Source organism: Melanerpes formicivorus, unplaced genomic scaffold (genome assembly GCF_026170545.1).
Source record: "Melanerpes formicivorus ecotype bairdi unplaced genomic scaffold, bMelFor1.0.p_v2 SCAF_177, whole genome shotgun sequence".
Taxonomy (NCBI): domain Eukaryota; kingdom Metazoa; phylum Chordata; class Aves; order Piciformes; family Picidae; genus Melanerpes; species Melanerpes formicivorus.
In genome coordinates, this window is record NW_027142529.1 from 322,054 (window position 1) to 345,395 (window position 23,342).

The 23,342-nt window shown below is 53.2% G+C and overlaps 1 protein-coding gene and 1 pseudogene across 1 annotated transcript; both read left to right on the forward strand.

The window, feature by feature from the left end:
• LOC137457381 (zinc finger protein 585A-like) overlaps positions 1 to 23,342 on the forward strand; it is a 285,768-nt pseudogene that overhangs the window by 218,984 nt on the left and 43,442 nt on the right.
• On the forward strand, positions 15,385 to 16,317 carry LOC137457390 (olfactory receptor 14A16-like). The gene has a single exon (XM_068169288.1). It carries the CDS (start codon positions 15,385 to 15,387, stop codon positions 16,315 to 16,317), a length of 933 nt encoding a protein of 310 aa, XP_068025389.1.

Below are 23,342 nucleotides of genomic sequence, written 5' to 3' on the forward strand. Positions count from 1 at the left end.
CGTCTGTGCTGTTCTGGGAGGGGTCTGTGCGGTTGCGGGGCTGCGGGTGGGGTTGGGGAGGGGGGTCTGTGGGGTTCCTTGTGCTGCTGCCTCCCCCTGGTGGGGGCAGCTGCAGGCCCCCTTTGGCTGCTGCTGTGTTGCAGGCGGAGCCATTGGTGGGCTGCAGGGGCTGTCCCTGGCCCTGTGTCCCTGTGTCCCTGTGCTGGGGGCTGGGCTGGCAGCAGAGCTGAGGTGGCAGCGGCGCTGTGGGGGCTGCTGTGTGCAGGAGAGGTGGTGGTGAGCGTGGGGTGTGGCTTGCAGCAGAGGCTGCTGTGGGGGTGTGTGGGGGAGCCCTGGGGGTTTGGAGGCTTTGTGGTGGCAGGTGCCGGGCGGCTGCTGTGCTGAAGGGCAGCGGCTGGGCTGAGGGCCAGGCGCGGGGGGGAGCTGTGGGCAGGCTGTGTGCTGGGTGCCGTGGGGGTGTCAGGCGTGGGTGCTGTGCTGAGCCTGAGCTTGGGAGCGCCTGGGGCTGGTGTCAGCTGTGGGGCGGTTTGGCTGTGCTGGGGGTGGTGGCATCCAAGGCCTCTGTGCCCCCCAGCCCCTTCCTGTGGGGCTCTGCTGTGCCCTTGTGCCAGGGGTGCCTCTGCCTGCCCTCGGGCACAGGGCTGTGTCCATCTCTCTGCAGGGCTCTCTGTGTCCCCCAGCTGGGCTCTGCCTTTTGTCCCTGCCCTCAGGAAGCTAAGCCTCTGTGCCCAGTGTGCCCAGCTTGCCCCTTTGGCTACTTGCAGCTGGCAGTGGTGCCCTGCCCCCAGCCAAGCCCGGTAGGTGCCCAGCAGCGCCTTGGCAGCCTGGATGGGAGCCTGGGGTGGTGCTGAGCTCTCTGCTGGTCATTCTCTGCCCTCTCTTTGCCTTCTCCCCTCTCTCCTCAGCTGCTCTCATCCCTCCACAAGCTGCAGGACATCTCCTTGAGTGCTGCCCTTACTGGGGAGGTCCAAGGAAGAGTCCAGGGGAGTCCAGCAGGGGCTTGGTGCTGGACTCAGCTTGGCCACAGAGCACCTCAGAGCCTGGCCTGGCATGGTCTGTGAGCCCAGGGCTTGGGGCTGGGGTGGCCTCCTGGGCAGGAGCCCTCATTTGGAGAGAAAGGCTACTGGTGAGAGGAGGCCAGGAGGTGGGGGGGGTACCCCTAGGGAAATGGGGTCCCCAACTTGGGTGGCACTGGAGGAGTGGCCAGCTGGAGTGGGTTGGGAAGAACAGGAGGGTCCCCAAATGTTGCTGCCCCCCAAGTCTTCTTTGCCCCCAGGTCAGGCAGGGTCCCAAATGGCACTGCCATGGGCCCTGCCCCCCAGAATCCCTCTACAGCCCCCCCCCCCCCCAGTGCTGGGTCCCATGGGGGTTGGGGAGTCCTTTCCTGGTGCCTGGATGTTAGGGACCATTGTTGGTTCCTTTGCGATAGCTTTGGGGTGCAGGGAGGTAACTGAGGGTCCCAGGGAGGCATTTTGAGCTCTCAGGCTTCTGTTGTGGTTTCCCTGGGGGCATTTTGGGTTCCTCCTGCTTGTGGCAAGGTCCAGCATGGGCTGCCTGGGGTGGCACAGGGAGTTGGGGGAGGCTGTTTGGGGGTTCAGGGCTTTCTTCCACCCCAGACTGCCAGGGCCTGCAGCTGGCTGTGCTGGGGCAGCAGCCAGGGGTGCTCCTGCCACAGCCCTTGGGGTGGCAGCACAATACCTGCCCCTGGTGCTGGGCCTTCTGCAGAGCTGGGCAGAGAGTTAAAGGAGGTGTCAGAATCACCCCAAACCCACAGATCCCCTGCCCAGAACACCCCTCCCACTCCCCCCAGACTGTGCTGGTTGCCAGTTTCTGCTTCAGCTTCTCCCCCTTAACCTTGAGCCCTTTGTTGTCCTGGCTGGAGGGGGAGGATCCACCCCCAGCCCCTCCTGCAGCTGCTGTTGGGTGGGGGCACAGCTGGGGACACATCAGGGCCTCTGGTGCCCGGGTGGCTCCTGCCCTACCCAGTGTGCCAGGGTCAGCCAGGCCCCATCAAACCCCCAAACATTCCAGAGCCCCAGAACCCCCCAGGCCCCTCCCAGCCCCAGTGGATTCCAATCCCAGCCACAGCTTTCCCCCCATGAGCTCCAAAGGATCCTGATTGCAACCCTCAAGCCCCAGGGATCCAATCCCACAGCCCCCATCAGAACCCCTCAGATTGCCCCTCCCAACCCACGTTGACCACCCCCAACCCCACAAATCTCCCCAGAAACCTACAGCCCCCCATAACTGCCCAGCCCCCATCCCATAACTTTACAGAGTGCTGCTGTACCCCACAGACACCCCCAGCAGAACCCCTACAGTTCCCAAGCCAAGTCCCAGAGGCTCCTCCCAATCTTCCTCCAGAGCTTCCTCCAGACCCACTGGCCCCCAACCCCACAAACCCTCCCCCAACCCCAGGAATCCTCCTGGCCTCCCAGTGCCACAGGCAGCCTCACAGACCCCACCCCAACCCCCAGCCCAGGGCAAAACCCAGCCCCAGAGGTTCCTGATCCCAGGATCTGCCTCAGCCTCAGGGCTCTGTGCACTCCAGCTGAGTTTCTGAGCAGTTCTGAAGGGATTTGGTTACTTCTGAAGATGTTTTGGAGGAGTTCTGGAGATGTTTGGATGATTTTTCAGGCATATTTGAAGAGTTTTGAGAACACAAAACCTCCTTCAAACCTCCCCAAGGATCTTAGCAGTGAGATTTTAAAGGCTCTCTGGGTGCTATTAGGAACTTCTGGGAGTTTGGAGTGGTCATTAGAGAGGTGTGCAGGGCAGAGCTGAGCACAGAGTGGGTGTGGTGGGGGCAGGGCCAGGGAGGAGAGCTGGGTTCAGGGCAAAATCTGCTGTCAAATGCAGCTGTAGGCAGCAGAGGCCTGGGTAGGCAGTGGGAGGAAGCTTTAGGCAAGGCCTGGGAGAGGCTGTGTGGAGGCAGCTGTGTTGTGGTGCTGGCCTGCAGCTGTGTGCTGGGGACTGTGTGCTGGGCAAGGAGCTGAGTCTGCACTTGCTGAGGCCTCCCATCTTGATCAGCCCTGGCTGTGTGCTGTGGCTGTGCTGCTGGGCTTGGGAGCTGCCCCCAGCAAGGCTGAGCTGTGCTGCCTGGTCCTGGGCAGTGCTGAGCCATCCCTTGCAGGTCTGTGCTCTCCTCTGAGCCCTTTACTTCTCTCTGTCAGGGGCTGAGTCCTCTCTCCATCATCCCTGCCCCTGTGTGCTGTGGAAGAGCAGAGTTTGCAGATTTGTCCCTTGGAGAAACCCAACAGGTAAGAAGCCCAGAGTGGGTTAATAGCAGGATCCTAGGCCCCCAGGGCAGCTCCCAACCTCCTCCACCTCATCCTGTCCAGCATATTTCACCTCTCCAGGAGCTCTGAGGCACTTCAGGTGTTGTGGGAATTGAGGAATGCTCCAGGCTGCTGGGGGTGAGTTGTGAGCAGGAGGTGATGTTTGGGGCCTGGGCCAGGAACCACCCTGCCAATGCCACCAGGCTGAAGAAGAGTAGGACAAGACCACTTGTAAGTCCCAGGGTACCTCAGGGCACTGATCACAGGAACCCAGGCAGGATCTGAGGGTTTTCTGATCCTGGGTTCAGGTACTTCTATCTTCCTTATTGCACAGCTGTGACCCCTCCCTTCCACAGTATGACCTCACAGAAGGACCCAGACAAGAGCTGGGAGGAGAAGCAGCACCCAGAGATCAAGTTGGAGAAGCCAATATGCAGTCCCAAGGTAGAGGAAGTTGAGGAGGAAAAAGAGGGCAAGATGGAGGATGATGCTGAGAATGACAACTATGAAGAGGAGGATAATGAGGATGATGAAGGTGACCAGGATGAGGGGGAGGAATGTATGGAGGAGGATGAAGCCAGAGCAGGTCCCTCAGTGTCACCCAAAGAGCTGAATCAGTGTCTTGAGTGTGGGCAGAGCTTCCCAGGTGTCTCAGAGCTAGTGAAGCACCACTGCCCGCAGCCTACCTCCCGGCCTGTCGTTTGTGGTGACTGTGGCAAGAGGTTCCGCTGGAACTCTGAGCTCATCCAGCACCGCCGCACCCACACTGGAGAGAAACCGTTCACCTGTGCTGACTGCGGACAGAGGTTCACCTATCGCTCTAATCTCAACAAGCACCGCCGCACCCACACTGGAGAGAGGCCCTTCTCTTGTGACAGCTGTGGCAAGCGGTTCAGGCAGATCTCTACTCTTAGGCAACACCACCTCGTCCACACCAGTGAGAAGGCCTTCAGCTGCTGGGACTGTGGCAAGAGCTTCAAACACAACTCCATTCTCACCATCCATTGCCGCATCCATACTGGAGAGCATCTGTTCCCCTGTGCTGAGTGCAGCAAGACCTTCACCACGAGTACTGAATTCATCCATCACCAAGTCATCCATATTGTTGAGAAGCCGTACAGCTGTGCCGACTGCGGCAAGAGCTTCACCTGGAAGGGAAACCTAACAAAGCATCGTCGTGTGCACACTGGCGAGAAGTCTTTCAGCTGTGCTGCGTGCGGTCAGGCCTTCAGCCGAAAAGGCTCTCTCATTGTCCACCACCGCACCCACACCGGTGAGAAACTTTTCACCTGTGCTGACTGCGGGAGGAGCTTCACCTACAGGCGCTATCTCATTGATCACCGCCGCACCCACACTGGAGAGAAGCCTTTCACCTGTGCTGAATGTGGGAAGAGCTTCAGCCAGAGGCCAAATCTCAGTCGTCACCGCCGCACCCACACCAGTGAGAAGGATATCCCGTGTGCTGATTGCGGTAAGCGCTTCACCCAGAAGGCCTATCTCAACAAGCACCGCTACATCCACACCAGAGAGTAGCCTGCACTGGAGGGGAGGCATAAATCCACCTAGAATCTGTTGGGTAATCGTGACCCCTCTGAGAGGGCCTCTCCAGCACCAAAATCTTCTCTTTTTCCTTTGCAATTCTCAGGGACTGGGGGTACCAGAAGCAACAAACACCTCCTGCCCTTCGGAACACCAATTATTGCTAATGAGAACAATTACAGTGCTGAGTCGGCACAGCTGGAGCTCCCAGTGGAGCTGGGCAGGGCTTTGCCAGGGTCTGTCTGGTTCTTCCCTTATGCTTTGTGTCTCCCTGGGGTAAGAAATCCTCTGTCCATTGACCAATTGTCTCAATAAAACCCAAAAGTTACCCAAATCCTGTCTGTTTCCTTTTATTTCAGATATCCCTGCCTCACTGCCCAAATTTTGGGGGCATTTGCTCCCAAGGGATGGGGGTGGAGCTGTGTGCCCAGTTCAAGGAGGGGAAAATGAGGCTCTCAGCAGAGTCTTGAGGGGCATCTCAGAGACATTCTTCAGGGGCTTTCAGGTGATCTTAGGTGTTTGGAATTAGGATGGTCCTAGGACTGACTTTTGGGATCTTTGGAGGGTGTAGGGGGAAGTTGATGGAGATCTTTGGAAGAACTCAGAAAGCTTCTGTTGGCTTTCCACTCTGGGGCTGGAACAGGTTGAAGAGCTGAGAAGAGATTAAGCTGCCTGTTCCCCCCCAAAACAAAAGGAACGGGAAAATAACACACATGAACCAAAATTCCCTCTGGGCTGAGATAAGGACTTGAGACAACATCAAAAGATCTGAATCCAAAGGAGATCCCATAATGCACTCTGACCTGAGGCTGTTTGCAGAAAGAAGCACAGCAGTGAGCAGCAGCAGCCAGGAGTTAAACCCCTGCAGCCCCCCTGCTGCAGCACCTGAGAGCCAGAACCCAACAGCAGCAACCAGAACAAGAAGCCTCTCATGTTGCCATCTGAACTTCAAGCCCTGTAGTACTTTGCTCCAGCCAGCACTGTCCCTGTGAAGGTGGCATGAGGCAGGATGGTGTGGAACAATGGCAGCAAAGTTTCAACTTAACCTTTGACATTCCCAAGTCCTCATTCTGTGCCATCTGCACCATGCCCAGCAGCAATCAGCAGCACACCTCAGGCACTGTCCATTCTCACTCCACAGGAGGTCACTTTGCAGTACACAGAGGGCTGCTCACTGCAGGTGCTCTGCAGCTCCACTCTGTTCCAGTACAGTCTGGATCAGTCCATGCCCAGTCCAAATGCTGCAGATGCTGGGGCTGTGTTTCTACCTCTGGAGCAATCTGAGTCCAGTGACTCCTTCCATGCCTCCAAGTGAAAGCAAACTGTGGCTTGCATCCCAGTACTCAGCTTCCAACACATCCAGGTGTGGGGATCCTCCTGTCACACCAGAAACACAGATGGGTTCCACCCCTTGTGGTTTGATGGTGTCAGAGCACTCTGGGCACCTGTATCTACTAAAGCTTTATCCTCTCATGGCTTCAACTTGCCAAGCCATTGGTTCTGTGTGGTCCAGCAAGCCAATTTGTCTCTCCCTTCCATGTGGTTGGAGGCAGAGCCCTTCTACTTCTGCCTGGGGTCCCTTGCATCATGCAAAGATGCTTTGGGAGTCCCTTCAGGAGGACCAGAAGGAGTTTCAGCTTCCCTGCTCTTCTTAGGCCATTTCCCACTGGAAACTGAGGCAGCATCTCTGGGGGGACAATTCCCCTGTAATCCAGAGACTCCTGCAGCCAGGACTGGATTGGGTTTTCCCTTCCACTTCCTCATATTCTCCCCATGATCACACAAGTAAAGCAGAGGGTGTGCTGTGCTGTGTGCCTCCCAGATTCTCTCCCTTGGACAGGGGAGCAGCTGCTCCTCATGGCTAGAAACACAGGACTGTACAGGTGGGGAACAAAAACTTCTTCTGGAGCCGATGGAACTCCTGAGACAGTTCCTTCACAGCTGAAACGCAGGCCTGGACAGAGGAGCAGAGATTTCCTTTGCCTTGCTGGGGCCTGCTGCTTGTTTCATCCACTGTTTGTCCTTGGTCATCTTCCAAGGCCAGAGATAAGAACCAAGCCAGCAGCCCAGGCTCTTTCTCTTGTTCCCATGGGGACCCTGATCCCTCCTGGTCCTTTCCAGGATCAGCTGCTTTCCTTGTAGGATTCTTTTTCCGTACAGGAGTAGCTGATCCTGGAACAGGCTGATTCTCTGACCCAGCTGCCATGCCTGTGGCACTGTCTGTAGGTCCAGAGACCTTCTCTTGCCCCTGAGCCCTCTGCACAGAGATGAGAAGGGCTCAAGAGGCATGGGCCAGGCCCAGGCACATTGCAGTGATTTCTGTCTCTTAGGAACTCCCAGGCTGACAACAGACTTTTCCCAAACCTTTCCCCATCTGGGGAGGATTTTGCACTTGCTCAGGGCTGAAATTCCAAAGCACCAGAGGTGACCACCAGCCTAAGAATTTGCCCCTTCCCTCCCCTACCCCGTGCCACTCATCAGCATCCAGCATCTGGGCAGATCTCACAGTGATTTCCTTGGGAGTGTCCTGTATTGCTCTGGATGAAACCAGAGCAAGCTGCCCAGCAGTGGACAGCACAGCTCTGAGCCATTGCCCTAAGCTAACACTCAGCACCATCAGCAGCACAAACAGGACTGCAGCTCATCAGTCCCCAGAGAGCAAATCCATCAACATATTGAACACACCACAGGTAAGAAAACTTCTGTCAAACTCTGTTGACAAGCCTCAAGCCTTAATTGAATCCTCTTCTTATCTCTTTGTTACCACAATCATTTTGTCTCCTGCCAAAATCTGTTCTCATTAAGGCAGCTGCTTTCCTGCCCCACGTTGGGCTCCAGAAGAGGAGTGTAATGGGTTCAGCTGACCCAGCAGCTTAACCTCTCTGCCTCTCCCAACACAGAACTGAGGGGAAAAGAACACCACACAAAACCTCTTTGTGTGGATACAGAAACAAATGAGAGAAGAGTTTCCTGAGCAAATCAGATCATCAGAATACACAAGTACAGTGACCTCAGCCTGTGTGCAGAAAAGGCACAGTGGAAAGCAGCAGCAAGCAGCAGCAAGCAAGGCAAATGCCCAAACCAGGGAGCTGCTCCCCTATCCCTCCCTGTCCCACTGCCATCCCAGCAGAACAGCCAACACCCAAAAAACCCCAGAACCCAGAAGCAGCAACTGGAACAGGGAGCCTCCCATGCTGCAATCTGAACTTCAAGCCCCATCATCCTTTGCTCCAGCCAGCACTTTCATTTCTGAGGCTGGCATGGCTGCAGCATGGTCTGGATAACAGCAGCAGAGTCAACTCAACCCATGACAATCAGGAGCCTCTCCAAGCAAAATGGAAAGGAGCCTCTCAGCTTCTGTGAACAACTTACACTGCTTTGAAGGCAGCTGGACTTGCCACATGGATGCATTAGCTGAGAGCCCAGAAGAGTCCAAGGGGGCAGTGGAAGGCGACTTCAGAAGGATCCTTGAAGATGAAGTTCAGACAGACTTCATGATTTGTAGCTGGAGCCTTGGTATTTCCTGCTGGGATCTCCTTTGGATTCAGAGACCTGTGACAATTCACAGGGTCACAGATAACAGGATGTTAGGGGTTGGGAGGGACCTCTGGAGATCTCTGAGTCCCCCTGCCAGAACAGGACCATAGAATCCAGTGCAGGTCTCACAGGAACACATCCAGACAGGGCTGGCAAGTCTCTAGAGAAGGAGACTCCACAACCTCTCTGGGCAGCCTGTTCCAGGGCTCTGTCACCCATACATTAAAGAAGTTCTTCCTCCTGTTGAAGTGGAACTTCCTGTGCTGCAGTTTCCATCCATTGCCCCATGTCCTATCCCAGGGCACAAGTGAGCAGAGGCTGTCCCTGCCACTTGCTTCCTGACCCCCAGCCCTCAGATATTGATAGACATTGATCAGATCCCCTCTCAGCCTTCTCCCCTCCAGATTAAACAGCCCCAGACCTCTCAGCCTCTCCTGATGGAACAAAGCAGGATTGTGCAGGAAGGAGGAGCCAGCACAAGTTCTGCCCCATGAGGGTAGTGGAACACTGGAACAGATTGCCCAGGGAGGTAGTTGGGGTCCAATCCCTGGAGATCTTCAAGGTGAGGCTTGACAGGGCTCTGGGTAACCTGATCTAGTTGAGGCTGTCCCTGGGAAGGTTGGACAAGAAAACCTTTGGAGGTCCCTTCCAGCCCAGCCCATTCTATGATCAGTGAGCTATGGGAACCAAGCAGATTCTGCATGCAGTGTGTGATGAATATACTGGTGATTTATGTTAAAATTATAAGACTTAGAGTGCACTGGGATTAAGGGTCAGGATCTTGGGAGGCCTGTTTTGAGAGTTGTGACAGTTTGAGGCTGTGCCTTTAAGAAAGGAACACCATGGCTGAATGTTTTATAAACAAAGGACAGGTCTAAACGAATTTCATTGGTAGATTGCAGGTGGTGGAATCGCCACCACTGGAGGTGCTCAGGAGGAGACTTGACAGGGTGCTGGGTTGCATGGGTTAGTTGATTAGGTGGTGTTGGATGATAGGTTGGATGCGATGATCTTGAAGATCTCTTCCAACCTGGTTTATTCTATTCTATTCTATTGGTAGAAAGCAACTTTAAGTTTTGAGTACGACTGAGACTTCCCTCAGTTTCGATTCTGCCCTCCTCCTTTCCAGCTTCTAGGCTCTCTGCCAGACTGACCTTGGACTGATAAGTGTGAGGCCTGCAAACCTACTAACATTTTGCTCTAATTTATAACTGCTTTTAATTAACAACTGCTCCTTTCCTCTCTTTCTAACCCTCTCTGGGGAAAACGGGGAGAGAAGGAGGTACAGGGGGGGAACTCTCCTCCAGCAGGGGGAGGGGAATTTCGTTCCTGTATTACTTTGCTGTATATTTCTGTGTATATATTGTAAATACTGTAAATTGTATATATATACCCTGCATTCTCTAATACTGCTTGTAAATGCAGCATTTCCTTTTTGCTCCTCCAGCTGTGGCTAGCTGTGGTTTTGTTTATTTCTCTTTCTTCTTGTGGGGGGAAGAAAGCTAAGCCTTCCTCTCAAACCCACGACGAGAGTAAAGGGAAAGAAACCTATCTTGCAGACTTGCAAGGATGCTGTCTGGTTAATTGGAGACATCACAGCTGAGAAGGAGCTGTCTTAAAGATAAACATTCAGAACTAGGAATTTGTTTTCTTCAGATAAGAAGCCTGGACAACTGAGCATGGGTGAAAGTGGATGCTTTGACCCTTGAAGGGATTTGACCACCTATTCTAAGACTCATTATCATATGCCTGCCTTCCATGTAGATGATGTAACTATGTAAGATGAAGAAAGCTATTGTAAGGCTGCTGTGGAGGTGGAGTTTTGTCCCCTCTCCAGCCCAGCACGCTGCTTTGCTTCCCTTTTATTGCCTTTTATTACCTTTTTATGATCTTTTAGTTCCAATAAAACTGTTACCAAAAACTTTTACCTGGAGTCCTCTCTAACACTCTGCACAGCTGTGCTCTGTCTGTGCTGGCAGGTGCTGACCTTCAGCTTACCAGATAAGAAACTAATTCTTGCATATGCTTTGAGCTAACAGAATTTCCTCCTTAATAATTACCTTTTCTCTCTCTAACCCTTTCTGGGACAAAAGGGAGGAATGGGTAGAAGGGGGTACAGTTGGGGAGACCCTCCTCGTTGGAGGAGGGAAAGGTTTTCTCTGTTATGTTCTTTGCTGTATATTTCTGTATGTATTGTAAATCCTGTATATTGCATATAGATTCACTGCATCTCATCCTGGTTGTAAATAGAGCTTATATTCACTTTTGCTTCTCCAACTGAGTTAGCCGTGGTTTCTCTGTGGGGGGTAGAACTGAACTTTCTCTCACCACCACAGGGAATGTTGGGGGAGACACCACACAGCAGGCTGTGGAAAGCTGTCTATACCCTGAATTATTTAACCATCTCTCTGAGTGGTATGAACCCTGCCATAGTAACTCATTTCTTGTCATTGCAGTCTGTGAGCAATCCTTTGGCAGAAAAGGCCCCACTGTGGGTCTGCAATTTACAGACCCTTGATTGGGAAGGCCCCTGGGATCTTGTGACCTGGGGCCATGGCTAGGCTTGTGTTTCCACAGGTGCCAGGGTCCAGCAGGTCTCTGCTTATTGTGTTTGGCCTACTGCAGAGCATGATCAATGGAAACAATGCCCTGAGCCCACATCAACTAACTCCATGGGATAGCAAAACATTTGGGCAGCACTGCTGCATGCAGTAAATCAAACCTGGAATTTAAATGCCTGTCAAGATTAAATTGTAACACACCAGTGAGGTGCTTTGAGCATCAGGACATGTGGGATGATAATTTGCTCTTGGCCCCATTAGAGCCTCAAGAATTAGATATTTCAGGGACCTTACAAGCAGAAAGCTGTGTGTACCTGCAGCATAGATCTGGAGCTGATCTAGTACTATGATCTTTAACCACACTCCCTTTGCCTTAAAGCCATGCAGGCTTAGCCTAACAGCTGAATGAGATGATCATGGAGGTATGAAGAACAAAGCTGAACACATAGCAGCCAGGGTAATCTTGCTTCAAATTGCTACAGCAAAGCACCAGCTCAGCTAAGGGAACTGGCATCTTGGGTTGCAAAACAAGGCAAGGAAACATCAAAAGTCTTGCTTGAATTAGCCACTGATGAGGACAGTGTCAGCCATGCCAGGCTGCAAAATCGAGCTGCTGTTGGTTCTTTGTTATCAGCTCACAGTCAGGGCTGGGCAGAATGTGATGGTCTGTGTTGTACACACTGAAGTGATCATTCTAAACATAGACATAAGAGTATTACAAACTGGGCTGTGAATATTGCTGATTGGATTAATCCTGGTGTTGGCAGTGCCCTGTTCATTCTCATGTCTGCAAAGGGCCCTGCAGAAGAGAATGAGCCCTGGGCAAAAAGGAGGAATTGTAGATAAAGCAGGTGGCCATGGGCAGCTTTAACCTTGAACTAAGCAGAGCTCTGCCCTTGAATCAGGAATGTAAACAACTCCAGGAAAGAAAGTCTGTGAACAACAAAGGAAGAAACAGAGAGAACTCCCCAGGGTACCAAAAGGGGGAGAGAGGTGCCTGGACACCAAGCCTAAACCAATCACTTAAGGACAAAGGGCACAGGGACACAGAAAGAAAAAGATATAAGCCATGACGTGTATGAATCAAGTGGCCTCTGCTGAGGGCTGGTGCTTGAGCACATCTTGGTGTCATCATTTTTCTCAGCCACCAACACTGCACAGCCTTAGCTGTTGAGTTTTTTCAGTTCTCTGAGTCACTTCTTCCTGTTGTTGGTTTGGAGAATCTTGAGTTTTTCCTTCCATCAGCTAGCCAGGAGAAATTCTCCTCACCTTTCACTGCCTGTTTTGGAATCTCTTGGCTTTGTCACAAGACATTGGTTTGGTCACCAGCTGTGTTCAGACTTTTCCCTTCACCTTCTGTGGCAGTGGAGGCTGGGTGCCTTCTATTCCTGCCACATAAGCTACACCTCCTGTGTCCAGAGGGTCCAAATGCATAAGGTGGACACAGGAAACAGCCTATTTCATACCCATAATATCCTGCACCCTCAATGTCACAAGACATTGGTTTGGGTTTGCACTTCAGAGGCTGTGTAGACTTAATTCATCTTCTAAAATCTGTTTGTGCATTCATCCCAGATATTGAAGGGAAAGGGCTGCAGGCATGGGACAGTGTAAGAGAGGCCGCAGTAGGGATGGCCAAGCGCTCTGGCAAGGCTGAGAGGCCCAACAGGACCAAGGTCTTTGTGCCCTTGGCTCTGGCAGTTGCCTCTGCCACCAAGGCATGTGAGGAGAAACTTGGCTTTGAGGCTTTGAGGTTCTTCTATTGCAAGGGCAGTGGTCAGGGCTTGGCCTTTCTGCTTCCTAGACCAAAGGCAAGTTTTTCTGCCCTGTACTTTGCCTTTGTCTCCCTGCAATCCTGGCCTCTAACAAGCTGCTCTAAGGAGTCCCTGGGGAGCCTTTGTCAGTAACAAGCCTCAGTGAGGCCAATCAGTGCTTCAAGGTACTTTGGAGTTTGCTTCTGACTTGGACTTCTTGAGAAGCTTCTTGGCAGTACCTTGGCAGAGTCTCCTGGCAGTACCTAAGGATGATGTCATCAGCCCCAAATACTCCATGGGGTTCATTAAATACTGCTGAACCTCTAATTATTGCCAAGGTTTCTGCAGCTAATTGGAGAGGCACAAAGTATCTGATGAAAATTACTTTTAAGGCTACATTTCATTCCTTTTCAGCAGGAGTTGTCTCTTTGCAAGCAAACCACAGCAAAACCTGACAAGGTCATACCCTGGTCAGTGCCCATCTTCATTCCCCACTGCCCCCAGCAGAACCCAGAGCCACAGGTGAGGTACAGGATGTGCCTTCGACAGGGGCTGGGGGTAAGGGCTTGGCTCTTTGGATCGATGAAACCCCTCCAGGTTTACTCAGCAGCAGAGCCACCTTGAGCTGCTTGTCCTGACCTGTCAGCATTGCCTCAGTTCTCTGCTCTCGCCACGGCATGGAGATGCTTCAGTGCCTCCAGTGATGCTTCCCTTGCATCTACTCTCTCCTTCTGCTCTAATCTGACCCTGGAGACCCTTTCCCAGTATGCTTCACTGGGACCCATTAAGAGTAGAAGAAACTTCAGAGTTTGAATCTGACTTTGACTTCTGGAGAGGTTTCATCAGCTTCTCAGTCTCTGAGGTTCATGGACTTGGCAGCAAAGCCACCAGAGGGCTCCTTTAAATGCCTTGGGCTGGTCCTGAGCAGCTGAGCTGGGCCAGGCTCCTGCGCTGGAGGTTGCTGCTGGCAAGCAGGCAGCGCTGCAGGAGACAGCTCTGGCCAGGAGCAGCTCCTCTGCACAGCACAGCAGTGCTGAGGACACTGCCAGAGGATCTCAGGGCAATGAAGGAGGCAGAGAGAGCTTCGAGGTGGTCAGGACTGAAAGCATGACTGGGAGCTCACTGGAGAAGTCAGTGCAGTCACTGACACTGTGAGGCTGTGGGTGCAGGGTGGTTCAGGTGCAGTTCCAAGAGGCATCTACTGAAGCTGGCACAGCCACAGCTGATGCTGGCTGTGGGGGGAAGCTGTAGGTGTCAGGAGCCACCCCTGGCAGTGCAGAGCAGGGTGGGGCAGGGTCCTTCTGCTCTGGAGAGGCTGCTGTGTGGCTCAGGGATGCTCACAGATGCAGCTCAGCACCAGGGAACTTCCAAAGTTATGTTTCAAGGACAAGGTCCAAGCAGGGTCTGCTCTAAACAGAGAAGAGTTCCTGAGTCTGTGTTTGCAGTTTCCTATTCTGAGGATGAGGGAAAGTGGGGAGTGAAAGAGAAGTAGCAAAGGACCATCCAAGTTGGAACAAGTCCTTGAAACTGGGGAGGTGTATCTTGGAGTGGTCAGGTGCTCTGCTGGGAGCCTCCTAAAGAGCCTTCAGCCTCTGCCTGTGGACAGCAGCAGCAGCACCCTGGCTGGACTCATCAGGATGCCTCCAGCCAGTGCCCTGCAAACAGGCAGGTTTCTGTAGGTGAGTGCAGAGGGGCTGGGCTGGGCTGTGTGAGCAGGGCAAATCCATCACCCTGCACACTCCTGCCAGGGTGAGAACCTTCAGGCAGCAGGGATCTGATCAGGGGAGGAAACTGAACCCAACAATGTTGTGGGAGGGAGCATTCAGACATCTCCATCTGAACCCCTCCAGGCCTGACCCTTCCTCAGAGCAAGGCCCTTGTCCTCCTCTTCCTCCCCTGAAAATCCTCTGGCCTCAGGGTCGTGGGCTGCAAGGTGTGAAGCACCTCCTCTGCAGCCAGAGCTCCAGCACAGGCAGAGCTGCCACAGGAGAGGAAATGCCATTGGGTGTTGCAATGAGCCCTGAGTGTGCTGGGCTGGAAGTGTGGTGCTGAGACCTTGAGAGAGGCTGAGACACTGAGTGGTCTGTGGGGGATCCCTCTGCTCTCAGCAGGGTCTGGTGGCTTTTCAGGGGGACAGGGGAGTGTGATCACCTCCAGCTCAGCAGGGCACAAGCCCAGAGAAGTGGGGAAGTGGCAGCAGGGCCAGAGCAGCTCCCCTCACTCTGCTCTGAGCCACAGGCAGCCTCTTGCCTTGCCAGCTTCTGCTCTCTGTTCCCCCTGAGGGCATCAGAAATGCTGTGTTTGAGAACTTGTGACAGCCATGAACACTCTGGGGGTGAGATGTGGTCAGCTGGAGTGCAAAAGCCTAAAACATTCAGGAACTGCCTTTTTCTACCCTCTCTCCTTAGCACTGGGAGATGCTGAGAAGCCTTTCTGCTTTGGGACTCTTTCTTCTGGAAGTGGACACCAGACCTTGCTGCTGCCTCCAGCACTCCCCTGCTGCAGAGCAGGACTGACTCAGCAGCAGGAAGCAGGAAGAGTCTCTGCTCTTCCCTGCATGTTCAGACAGCACAAAAGAGTCCAGCACCAGAGCTGGAGGGAGGCCTCCTCAAAAAAAAACTTCATTCTCTGTATTAGGGGCTGAGAAATGGCTTTGGTTGTGCTCCATTGACTTGTGACTGCCTTTGCCTTCTGCACTGTGCACAAAGGGCACAAATGTCCAACAGCAGCTCCATCACCCACTTCCTCCTCCTGCCATTCCCAGGCACAAGGCAGCTGCAGCTCCTGCACTTCTGCCTCTTCCTGGCCATCTACCTGGCTGCCCTGCTGGGCAATGGCCTCATCATCACCACCATAGCCTGGGACCACCACCTCCACACCCCTATGTACTTCTTCCTCCTCAACCTTGCCCTCCTTGACCTGGGTGCCATCTCTACCACTGTGCCAAAATCCATGGCCAATTCCCTGAGGGGCAGCAGAGACATTTCCTATGCAGGATGTGCTGTCCAGGTCTTCTTTGTATTTCTCTTGCTTTCAGCAGAGTATTTTCTCCTCACCACCATGTCCTACGATCGCTATGTTGCCATCTGCAGACCCCTGCACTATGAGACCCTCCTGGGTAGCAGAGTTTGTCTCAACCTGGCAGCAGCTGCCTGGGCCTGTGGGGTTCTCTATGCTCTGCTGCACACAGCCAATACATTTTCCCTGCCCCTCTGCCAGGGCAATGCTGTGGAACAGTTCTTCTGTGAAATCCCCCAGATCCTCAAGCTCTCCTGCTCCACATCCTACCTCAGGGAGGTTGACCTTCTTGCTTTTAGTGCTTTTCCATTTGTGGGATGTTTTGTGTTCCTTGTGGTGTCCTATGTGCAGATCTTCAGGGCAGTGCTGAGGATCCCCTCTCAGCAGGGACGTCACAAAGCCTTTGCCACCTGCCTCCCTCACCTGGCTGTGGTCTCTCTGTTTATCACCACTGGCTTCTTTGCCTACCTGAAGCCTCTCTCCATTTCCTCCCCATCCCTGAATCTGTTGGTTGCAGTTCTGTACTCAGTGGTGCCTCCAGCAGTGAACCCTCTCATCAACAGCCTGAGGAACCAGGAGCTCAAGGCTGCCCTGAGCAAACTGATCTTTGGATGGTTTCAGAAGCAATAAACTCTCTGTCTCTCTGTCCTGAGCCATTCTGATGTCACTCAGTGCAGTTCCAGCCTGGCTTCTCAGGTTCTTCTTATGGTGGTTTCTTGGTTTTCTCATGTTGTATACAATCAAATTTTGTTCTTCTTCCCACTTATAATTCTCTGCTTACCTTAAAATTTTACCAGGTCTGTAAAGTAGGAGTGGTGTCCTCTGAGTATTAAACACAGTGAAGGTGTCTGCAGTGACATTCTTGTTCAAGATGTGGGTAAAGCTTCAGGTCACTGATTGTGTGCAGAGGTGGAAGGGCAAAGAGGACCAGCACAGGAGCACAGCCAGGGAGCCCCAGCACTTGGGCTGTCTTGAGCTGCTCTTTCTGCCATTCCACCCGCTCCTGCTGAGCCTCTGTGCTGGGGCAAGGCCTGAGTGCTCTGGCAGCGTGGGCACCATCCTGCAGGCAGGGACAAGTCAGGGGCACTGCTGGCACAGAGCTAGCCTCCAGAGCACCATGGCCATACAGAAAGGAAATCTCAAGGCAGTGTCGGAAAGATTCAGTGTGCTTTCAAATGTACTCTCAAGAATGTGTTCAACACAGGATCTGGAGATGCAGTGTGTGTGTGTGCAGGGTGGGAGCACACAGCAGTGTCCTTGCCCAGCCAGATCCTTTTTCATCACTGTGATCTCAGCCCAGACCAGGGAAATGGCTCTTCCTGCACTGAGGGGCACTAAGTGCTTTGGTCAGCAGTCCCTGTGTGCACTGCACAGCCAAGACATAAGCTTGGATACCCTGTGTGAGTAAGGAGGTGAACCTGAGTGAGAACAAACTCCATCAGCTGCTCTGGAGGTGCCATGAAGGCCTGGGGGACAGACAATGCTTTGAGGTCACTTCACCTGGAGAGTAACTTCCCAGGGTAAACCATGGGAGTGAAGAACTGGGATTTGCTTCCTTGAACCAAGCTCCCTGTGTCCATCCCTCATGCTGTGGGACAACTCAGGCAGGGCCAGAACATGGTAACACAGTGCAGGGCTGAGGAGCCTCACAGCCTCTGGCAGGTGCAGCAGGAGGCCAGGAAGACTCTGATGCAGTGCAGAACCTGTGTGAGGGATGGGGACTCCTGCCATTCACAGGCTGTGCTCCCTGTGTGTTCAACACAATGAAGGACCCTGCAGGGAGTTGTGTCTGTGAGTTCCTTCCTCTAAGGCTTCTGTGGAGCTGCAGGGCAGTGCCTGTGTGCAGAGGAGGAGGGGCAGAGTCCCAGCACAGCAGCAGTGCCAGGGAGCCCCAGAGCTTGGGTTGTCCTCAGCTGCTCTTCCTGCCCTTCCACCCTCTCCTGCTGAGCCTCTGTGCTGGGGCAAGGCCTGATCTAGTGTGGGGTGTCCCTGCCCAAGGCAAGGGGGTTGGAACTAGATGATCCTTGTGGTCCCTTCCAACCCTGACTGATACTATGATACTATGATACTATGATACGAGTGCTTTGGCAGCTTGGCCACTGTGCTGTTGTGTGGCAATGCTGGGACTGCAGGCAGGGAGAGTCCAGGGCTGCTTGTGGAACTGAGCTGTGCTCCAGAGCAGCACTGCCATCAGAACTGGAGGTCTCCTCATGTCTTCATAACCCAACTCTCACCAATTACAGACTGCACCTACTCTGAGTCCATACTGGATACCTTGACCCCCTTCCAGTATAGACTCAGTCCACACATGGTTCCTTTAACCCTTCCCAGTACAGATGTGGCCTCATCCCAGTACAAACTGGATCATACTGTCCTCTAGCACTGCAGCCTGGGTCCTGTCCCATTTCCAGTATAAGCTGCATTACTGTCCCCAGATAGAACAAAGTTCCTCCTTTTAACACATCCCAGTACAGACCTGGCCTCATCCCAGCACAAACTGGAACATCTTGGTCCCTTCCCAGTATTTACTGTATCCTTTCACAGGTTAACTGTGTGCTCTGATTCCAACCCAGTACAGACTGGTCCCCCTGACAGTACAAACTGCATCTTCTGACTCACTCCCAGTACAGACAGGGCCCTCATCCCATCCCAGTATAGTCCAAGACCTGCTCCTTGACACTGGATCCAATGGCATCACCCAGTACAGACTGGGGACCATCCCAGTGCCAACTGCATCTCCTGATCTCCCAGTACAGACAGGGTCTCATCCCACAGCAAAGTGGAAGCCCTGGCCCCCTCCCAGTTCCATTTGCTTCCCTCTGAGTGCAAACCAGAGAACAAGACTCCTTTCCAGTACTGACTGTGCCTGCTCCCAGGAAAAACTGAATCACCTGAACCCCTCCCAAGACCAGTCTGGGCCCCATCTCAGTACAACCTCAGTCCCCTGGCCACATCCCAGTACAGTCTGAGACTCATCCCAGTTTATAGTGGATTCTTTTATCCCCTCCTTTATCCCCTGGACCCTGTCACAGTCACAACTCCATTCCCTAATCACACCAGAGTCCAGTCTGGGCCATCTCCCATTTCAAACTGCCTCCCATTAACATCTCCAAGTACAGCCCAGGCCTTGTCCCAGTAGAAACTGATTCCACTCATCCCATCCTTTGCTGCTTAATATTTTTATCACTGCTATAGACAGAGGGATGGAGACACCATCAGCAAGGGTGCAGATGGCACTAAGCTGAGTGGTGCTGTTGAGATGCCAGAGGGACAGGATGGCATCCAGAGGGACCTGGCCAGGCTGGATAGGTGGTGCCCAGGTGACCCTCAAGAGGTTCAACAAAAGCAAGAGCAGGGTCCTACAGCTGGGCTGGAACAATCCTCACTATCAATACAGGCTGGGGGAGAAGGTGATTGAAAGCAGCCCTGAGGAAAAGGACTTGGGGGTGCTGGTGGGGGAGAAACTGGCCGGGAGCAGGCAGTGTGAGCTTGCAGCACAGAAGGCCAAGGGCAGTCTGGGCTTCATCAAAAGCAGCATGGCCAGAGATGGAGAGAGAGGATGGATCCTGCCATTTTATGATGCTCTCCTTTCCTACTGCATCCAACTCTGGAGCCCTCAACACAGGAAGGACAGGGAGCTGATGGAGAGGTCCAGGGGAGGGACACCAAAATGATTTGGGGGGTTGGAAGCAATATGACATTCAGAAAAGCAGCTGTGCAGAGTGTGTGTGTGGAGGGGAGAAGCAGTCTCCCCCAGAGCAGAATTTCTCTGTGAGCAGAGAGGCAGCTGCTCTCAGCTCAGGCTGCCACAGCTTGTTGGGGCTCTGAGTGAGTAGCTACTGGCTCACAGGACATGAGGAGGCTTGCTGGCTGGGAAAGAGGTTTGCAGTACTCCAGGGTCAGGGTGGGACGAGTGGTTCTCATTCGTCTCACCTCAGCTCCAGCAGCTTGCACCAGCACCTCAGATGTCACAGGTGGAGCAAAGCAGCTTTCTGGCTGCAGACTTGGGCAGCAGGCATGCAGAGGCTGCTTTCCAATCCAGCAGCATTCACCAGCTGCAGCTACAGCATGTTCTGGTTTCATGTGGACAAAATAGGCTTTGGGGAACCCCAGGGCTCCTTGGTACAGCAAGGGAGAGTTGTTTGCCATCTTAGCTTGGATTAATAAGGTGCTGGAGACAATAATAGCCAATGGCAGAAGAGAAAGAAAGAGAGGAACAAGACAGTTCAACCTACAGAATAAAGTTTGCCCAACCCATAGGAAGCTGCACAGGGAGTCCATAAGCAGGGCAGATGGCCAGGCACAGCTGCAAACTGTGCACTTTCTTTCCCTCAACCACAGGACCTGCCTAGACAAGCCTGGGCCTGGCCAGCTTTGCAGACTTACCAGCACCTTGCCCTTGGTCTAGTTTTGTGCTGAACACCCCAGATCCACAGGGAGGGGGTGCAAGGGGGTTTGTGTTTGGGCACGTTCAGACTTGTGCCTCCAGGACAAGCACGTGTAAGCTTTGGAGAAATCCATTCCATGTCCATGCAGGTTATTAAAGGATCCTGTTGAATGGCTACATGAGTTATGTTGATTCCCTCACTTGACCTTCAAGACTCTCCCAAGACCCCTCAAGGACACCTCCCTGAAGTGGGCACATGGCTCCAGCCCTGGTCCTGGGAAGAAATGCCCCCAAAAGTGGCCTTTTGGGAAAGAAAGGTCAAAGAAAAAGCAGCAAGAGACTACTTTATTAGGGTTGGGGTTTCCATTCTAATTAGGCATTATCCTTGGGATGAGGTTTTTCTTTTACCTCCAGCAAGCCCAAAGTGTTTGGGGGGAAAGCAGCCAAATCCCAGCCCAGCTGCTGTGGTGGCAGCGGCTGTACTGACTCAGCACTGTCATTACTCTCCTCAGCACTGGCTGGTGCTGAGAAGGGCAGGGGCACATATGCTTCTGAGGAAAGAAGGTGTAAAAGAGGAGATTGCAGTTCAAGCTGCTGGAAAAGGCCCCCCAGGGGGGTCACGTTTGGCCTGGCAGTGCTGGGGTCAGTGTATTGGTGTGTCCCCTGGGGCACGCTGGTCACCAGTGTGGGGGTGAATATGCCAGGTGAGGGAGGAGCTGTAGATGAAGCCCTTGCTGCAGCCTGTTCAGGGAAAGGGCTGGCACCCGTGTGGGTGCAGCGGTGCTGGCTGAGGATGGCCATCTGGGTGGAGCTCTTGCCTCAGGCAGCTCAGAGGTGCAGCTGCTTCTGGCTGTGGACACAACAGTGCTGGATGAGGTTGGAGCTGAGGGTGAAGTTCATGCCGCAGTCACCACTGACAGAGGGCTGGGCACTGGGCTGGGGGCAGTGAGGCTTCAGCAGCTCCAAGCTGGATGGGAAGCTTTGCCCACCCTCAGGGCACTGATGTGGCTGCTTGGGTGGCACAGAGGGACTGATATGGGTTTGACCTCTTCATCTTCCTCCTCCTTCTCTTTATTTTTCTCCTATTCTGTATAATCCTTCTCTTCCACGTCATCCCCTTTGTCCACCACATAATTATTGCCCTCTTCCTCCTAATCATCATATATTTCATCCTTGCTGTCCTCATCCATGTCTTCATCAACCACTTCTACTATTCCTTAAGGATGAACTTTGACTCTTCCAAATTATTCTTCAGGTGATTCTTCTCCTCCCAGATCTTGTCCAGGTCCTTCTGGGAGGCCATGCTGCTGAGAGGAATGGTCACCCCTGTGCTCTTGGGCAAATGCTTGGGGACCAAGTGGCTGAGAAGTAAGGACACTGTGTGTGACATCTAGCAATGGAGGGATCAGAGCCCTAACTCCTGTGCTGAGTCCCCTGGCTGTAGTGCTGATGCGGCTGACAGCCCCAGGATGTAGCCATCCCAACCATCCCCCTCTGGCCATGCAACTGATACCTGACCACCTGAGGCTCAGGGAGGTGAACTCCTAAATTCCCATCACAGCCAATGACCCTCAAAGCTCTACAAGTGGTGAAGTGTGGTTTGGGAGGAGGGTCTGGAGAGGGTTGGGAGGTGCTCAGGGGTCAGCTGGAGCCTGGGATCTTGCTGCTGTCCCAAAGTTGGGTTCTTGACCTTCTGGCCTGTTCCAAGGAGCAGATCTGCAAACTTTGCTCCTGCCCAGCACAAAGGAGCAGGGCTGATGGAGAGAAGGATATGACCACAGGCAGAGAGAAGCAAAGGGTTAGAGGAGAGGGCTGACCTGCAAGGAATGGCTCAGCCCTGACCAGAGCTCTCCCACCCTTGCACTGCTCTCCCTATAGCTTTAGGGTTGGTCACCTCCTGCCAGCTCAGTGCATCTGTGCTTGGATCACAGCCAACAGGGAGCTGATAGAAAATGCTGAAAGTCAAAAACTTCAGGGTCTGTGCAAGTGGCAAAAGATCCCAGGATGATTCAGCATCCAAGGTTCTCCAGATCAGAGAAACACCTGATGGAAGTCAAGGATCTCCACCTCTCAAATCAGTGACCCTAAAGCCAGAGCCTTGGAGCTCTCCTGAATCACAGCAGCTGTGTCCAGCATCTCCCTCAGTCAGACATCTCTCAGGCACAACCTGCACCAAGGGCCAGCACCAAGTCAGACTTCTCCAGGCTCAGTTCTCATCCTCTGAGAATGTTGAAGCTTTGTGAGTGTTTGCCCTGAGCTCCAGCAGAAGTAAACTGAACTCCAGGGTAGCCTCTCTGCCAGCAACCTCTCCACCTCTCAATGTCTTTGGACAGACACCTTTGCTGTCACCATGTTTGGGGGCTCTACGTTCCACTGGAGGCAGCCAGCTCTGTCCCTGTGTCTGTGTGCTTGGTGCTTCTCTCCAGGCACAGCCATAGAAAGAGATTTGAATTCAGGATTGGTTCATGAGGAAGGGCTGCTAGGATTCACCCTTTTCATCTGCTTCTCACTCTCAAGAACTCTTGACTGGCTGAGAAATCACAGCCATGGCAGAACTTGTTGGCTTTGCCTCATCCTTGTGGACAGGCAAGCTGCTAAGAGACAGCTTGTGCTGAGCAGATGGGTCCAGAGGGCTTGGATTGCTGAGGGAACTTTCTCAGCCTTGGCTTTGCTCTGCTTCCAAAGAGCAACAATTCTTCTGTGGCTGTGTGCAGGCAGCTCTCTAAGGAGAGCAGGGGGCAGCTGGTGCCATGGAGCTGTGAGCTCCAGCTGCAGAGAGCAGTGGAGAAGTCTGATGCAAGGAGCAGGGATGTAAGGCCCAGGTGGGCAGGGACAGCAATGGGGAGGTTGGAGAGGGTGAGGAGCAAAGTTGTCCACTCAGTGTCAGCCCTCAAAGGACAGCTTCTCCTCCTAGTCCAGACCCCATGAGCAGACAGCCTGCATCATTCTGGCTTGGTGGATGCTGCTGTCACCTCTGCCCTCATCTGAGGAAGAATCAAAGAGTTTACCATCAAAATCTGAGCTTTGTGAGGTGCACTTTGAAATCTGGAAGGAAACAACAAAGACACAAAGAGCTCCTTAGGGCACTTGGGAATCATTCCATGAACATCAGGTACTGAGGGAAGAGTGAAGAAACTGTGCAAGAAGTAAGAAGCAAAACACAAAGTACCTTGAAGCATTGATTGGCCCTACTGAGGCTTGTTACTGCCAAAGCCTCCCCAGGGACTCGTTAGAGCAGCTCAGGAGAGGCTGTGATTGCAGCAGACAA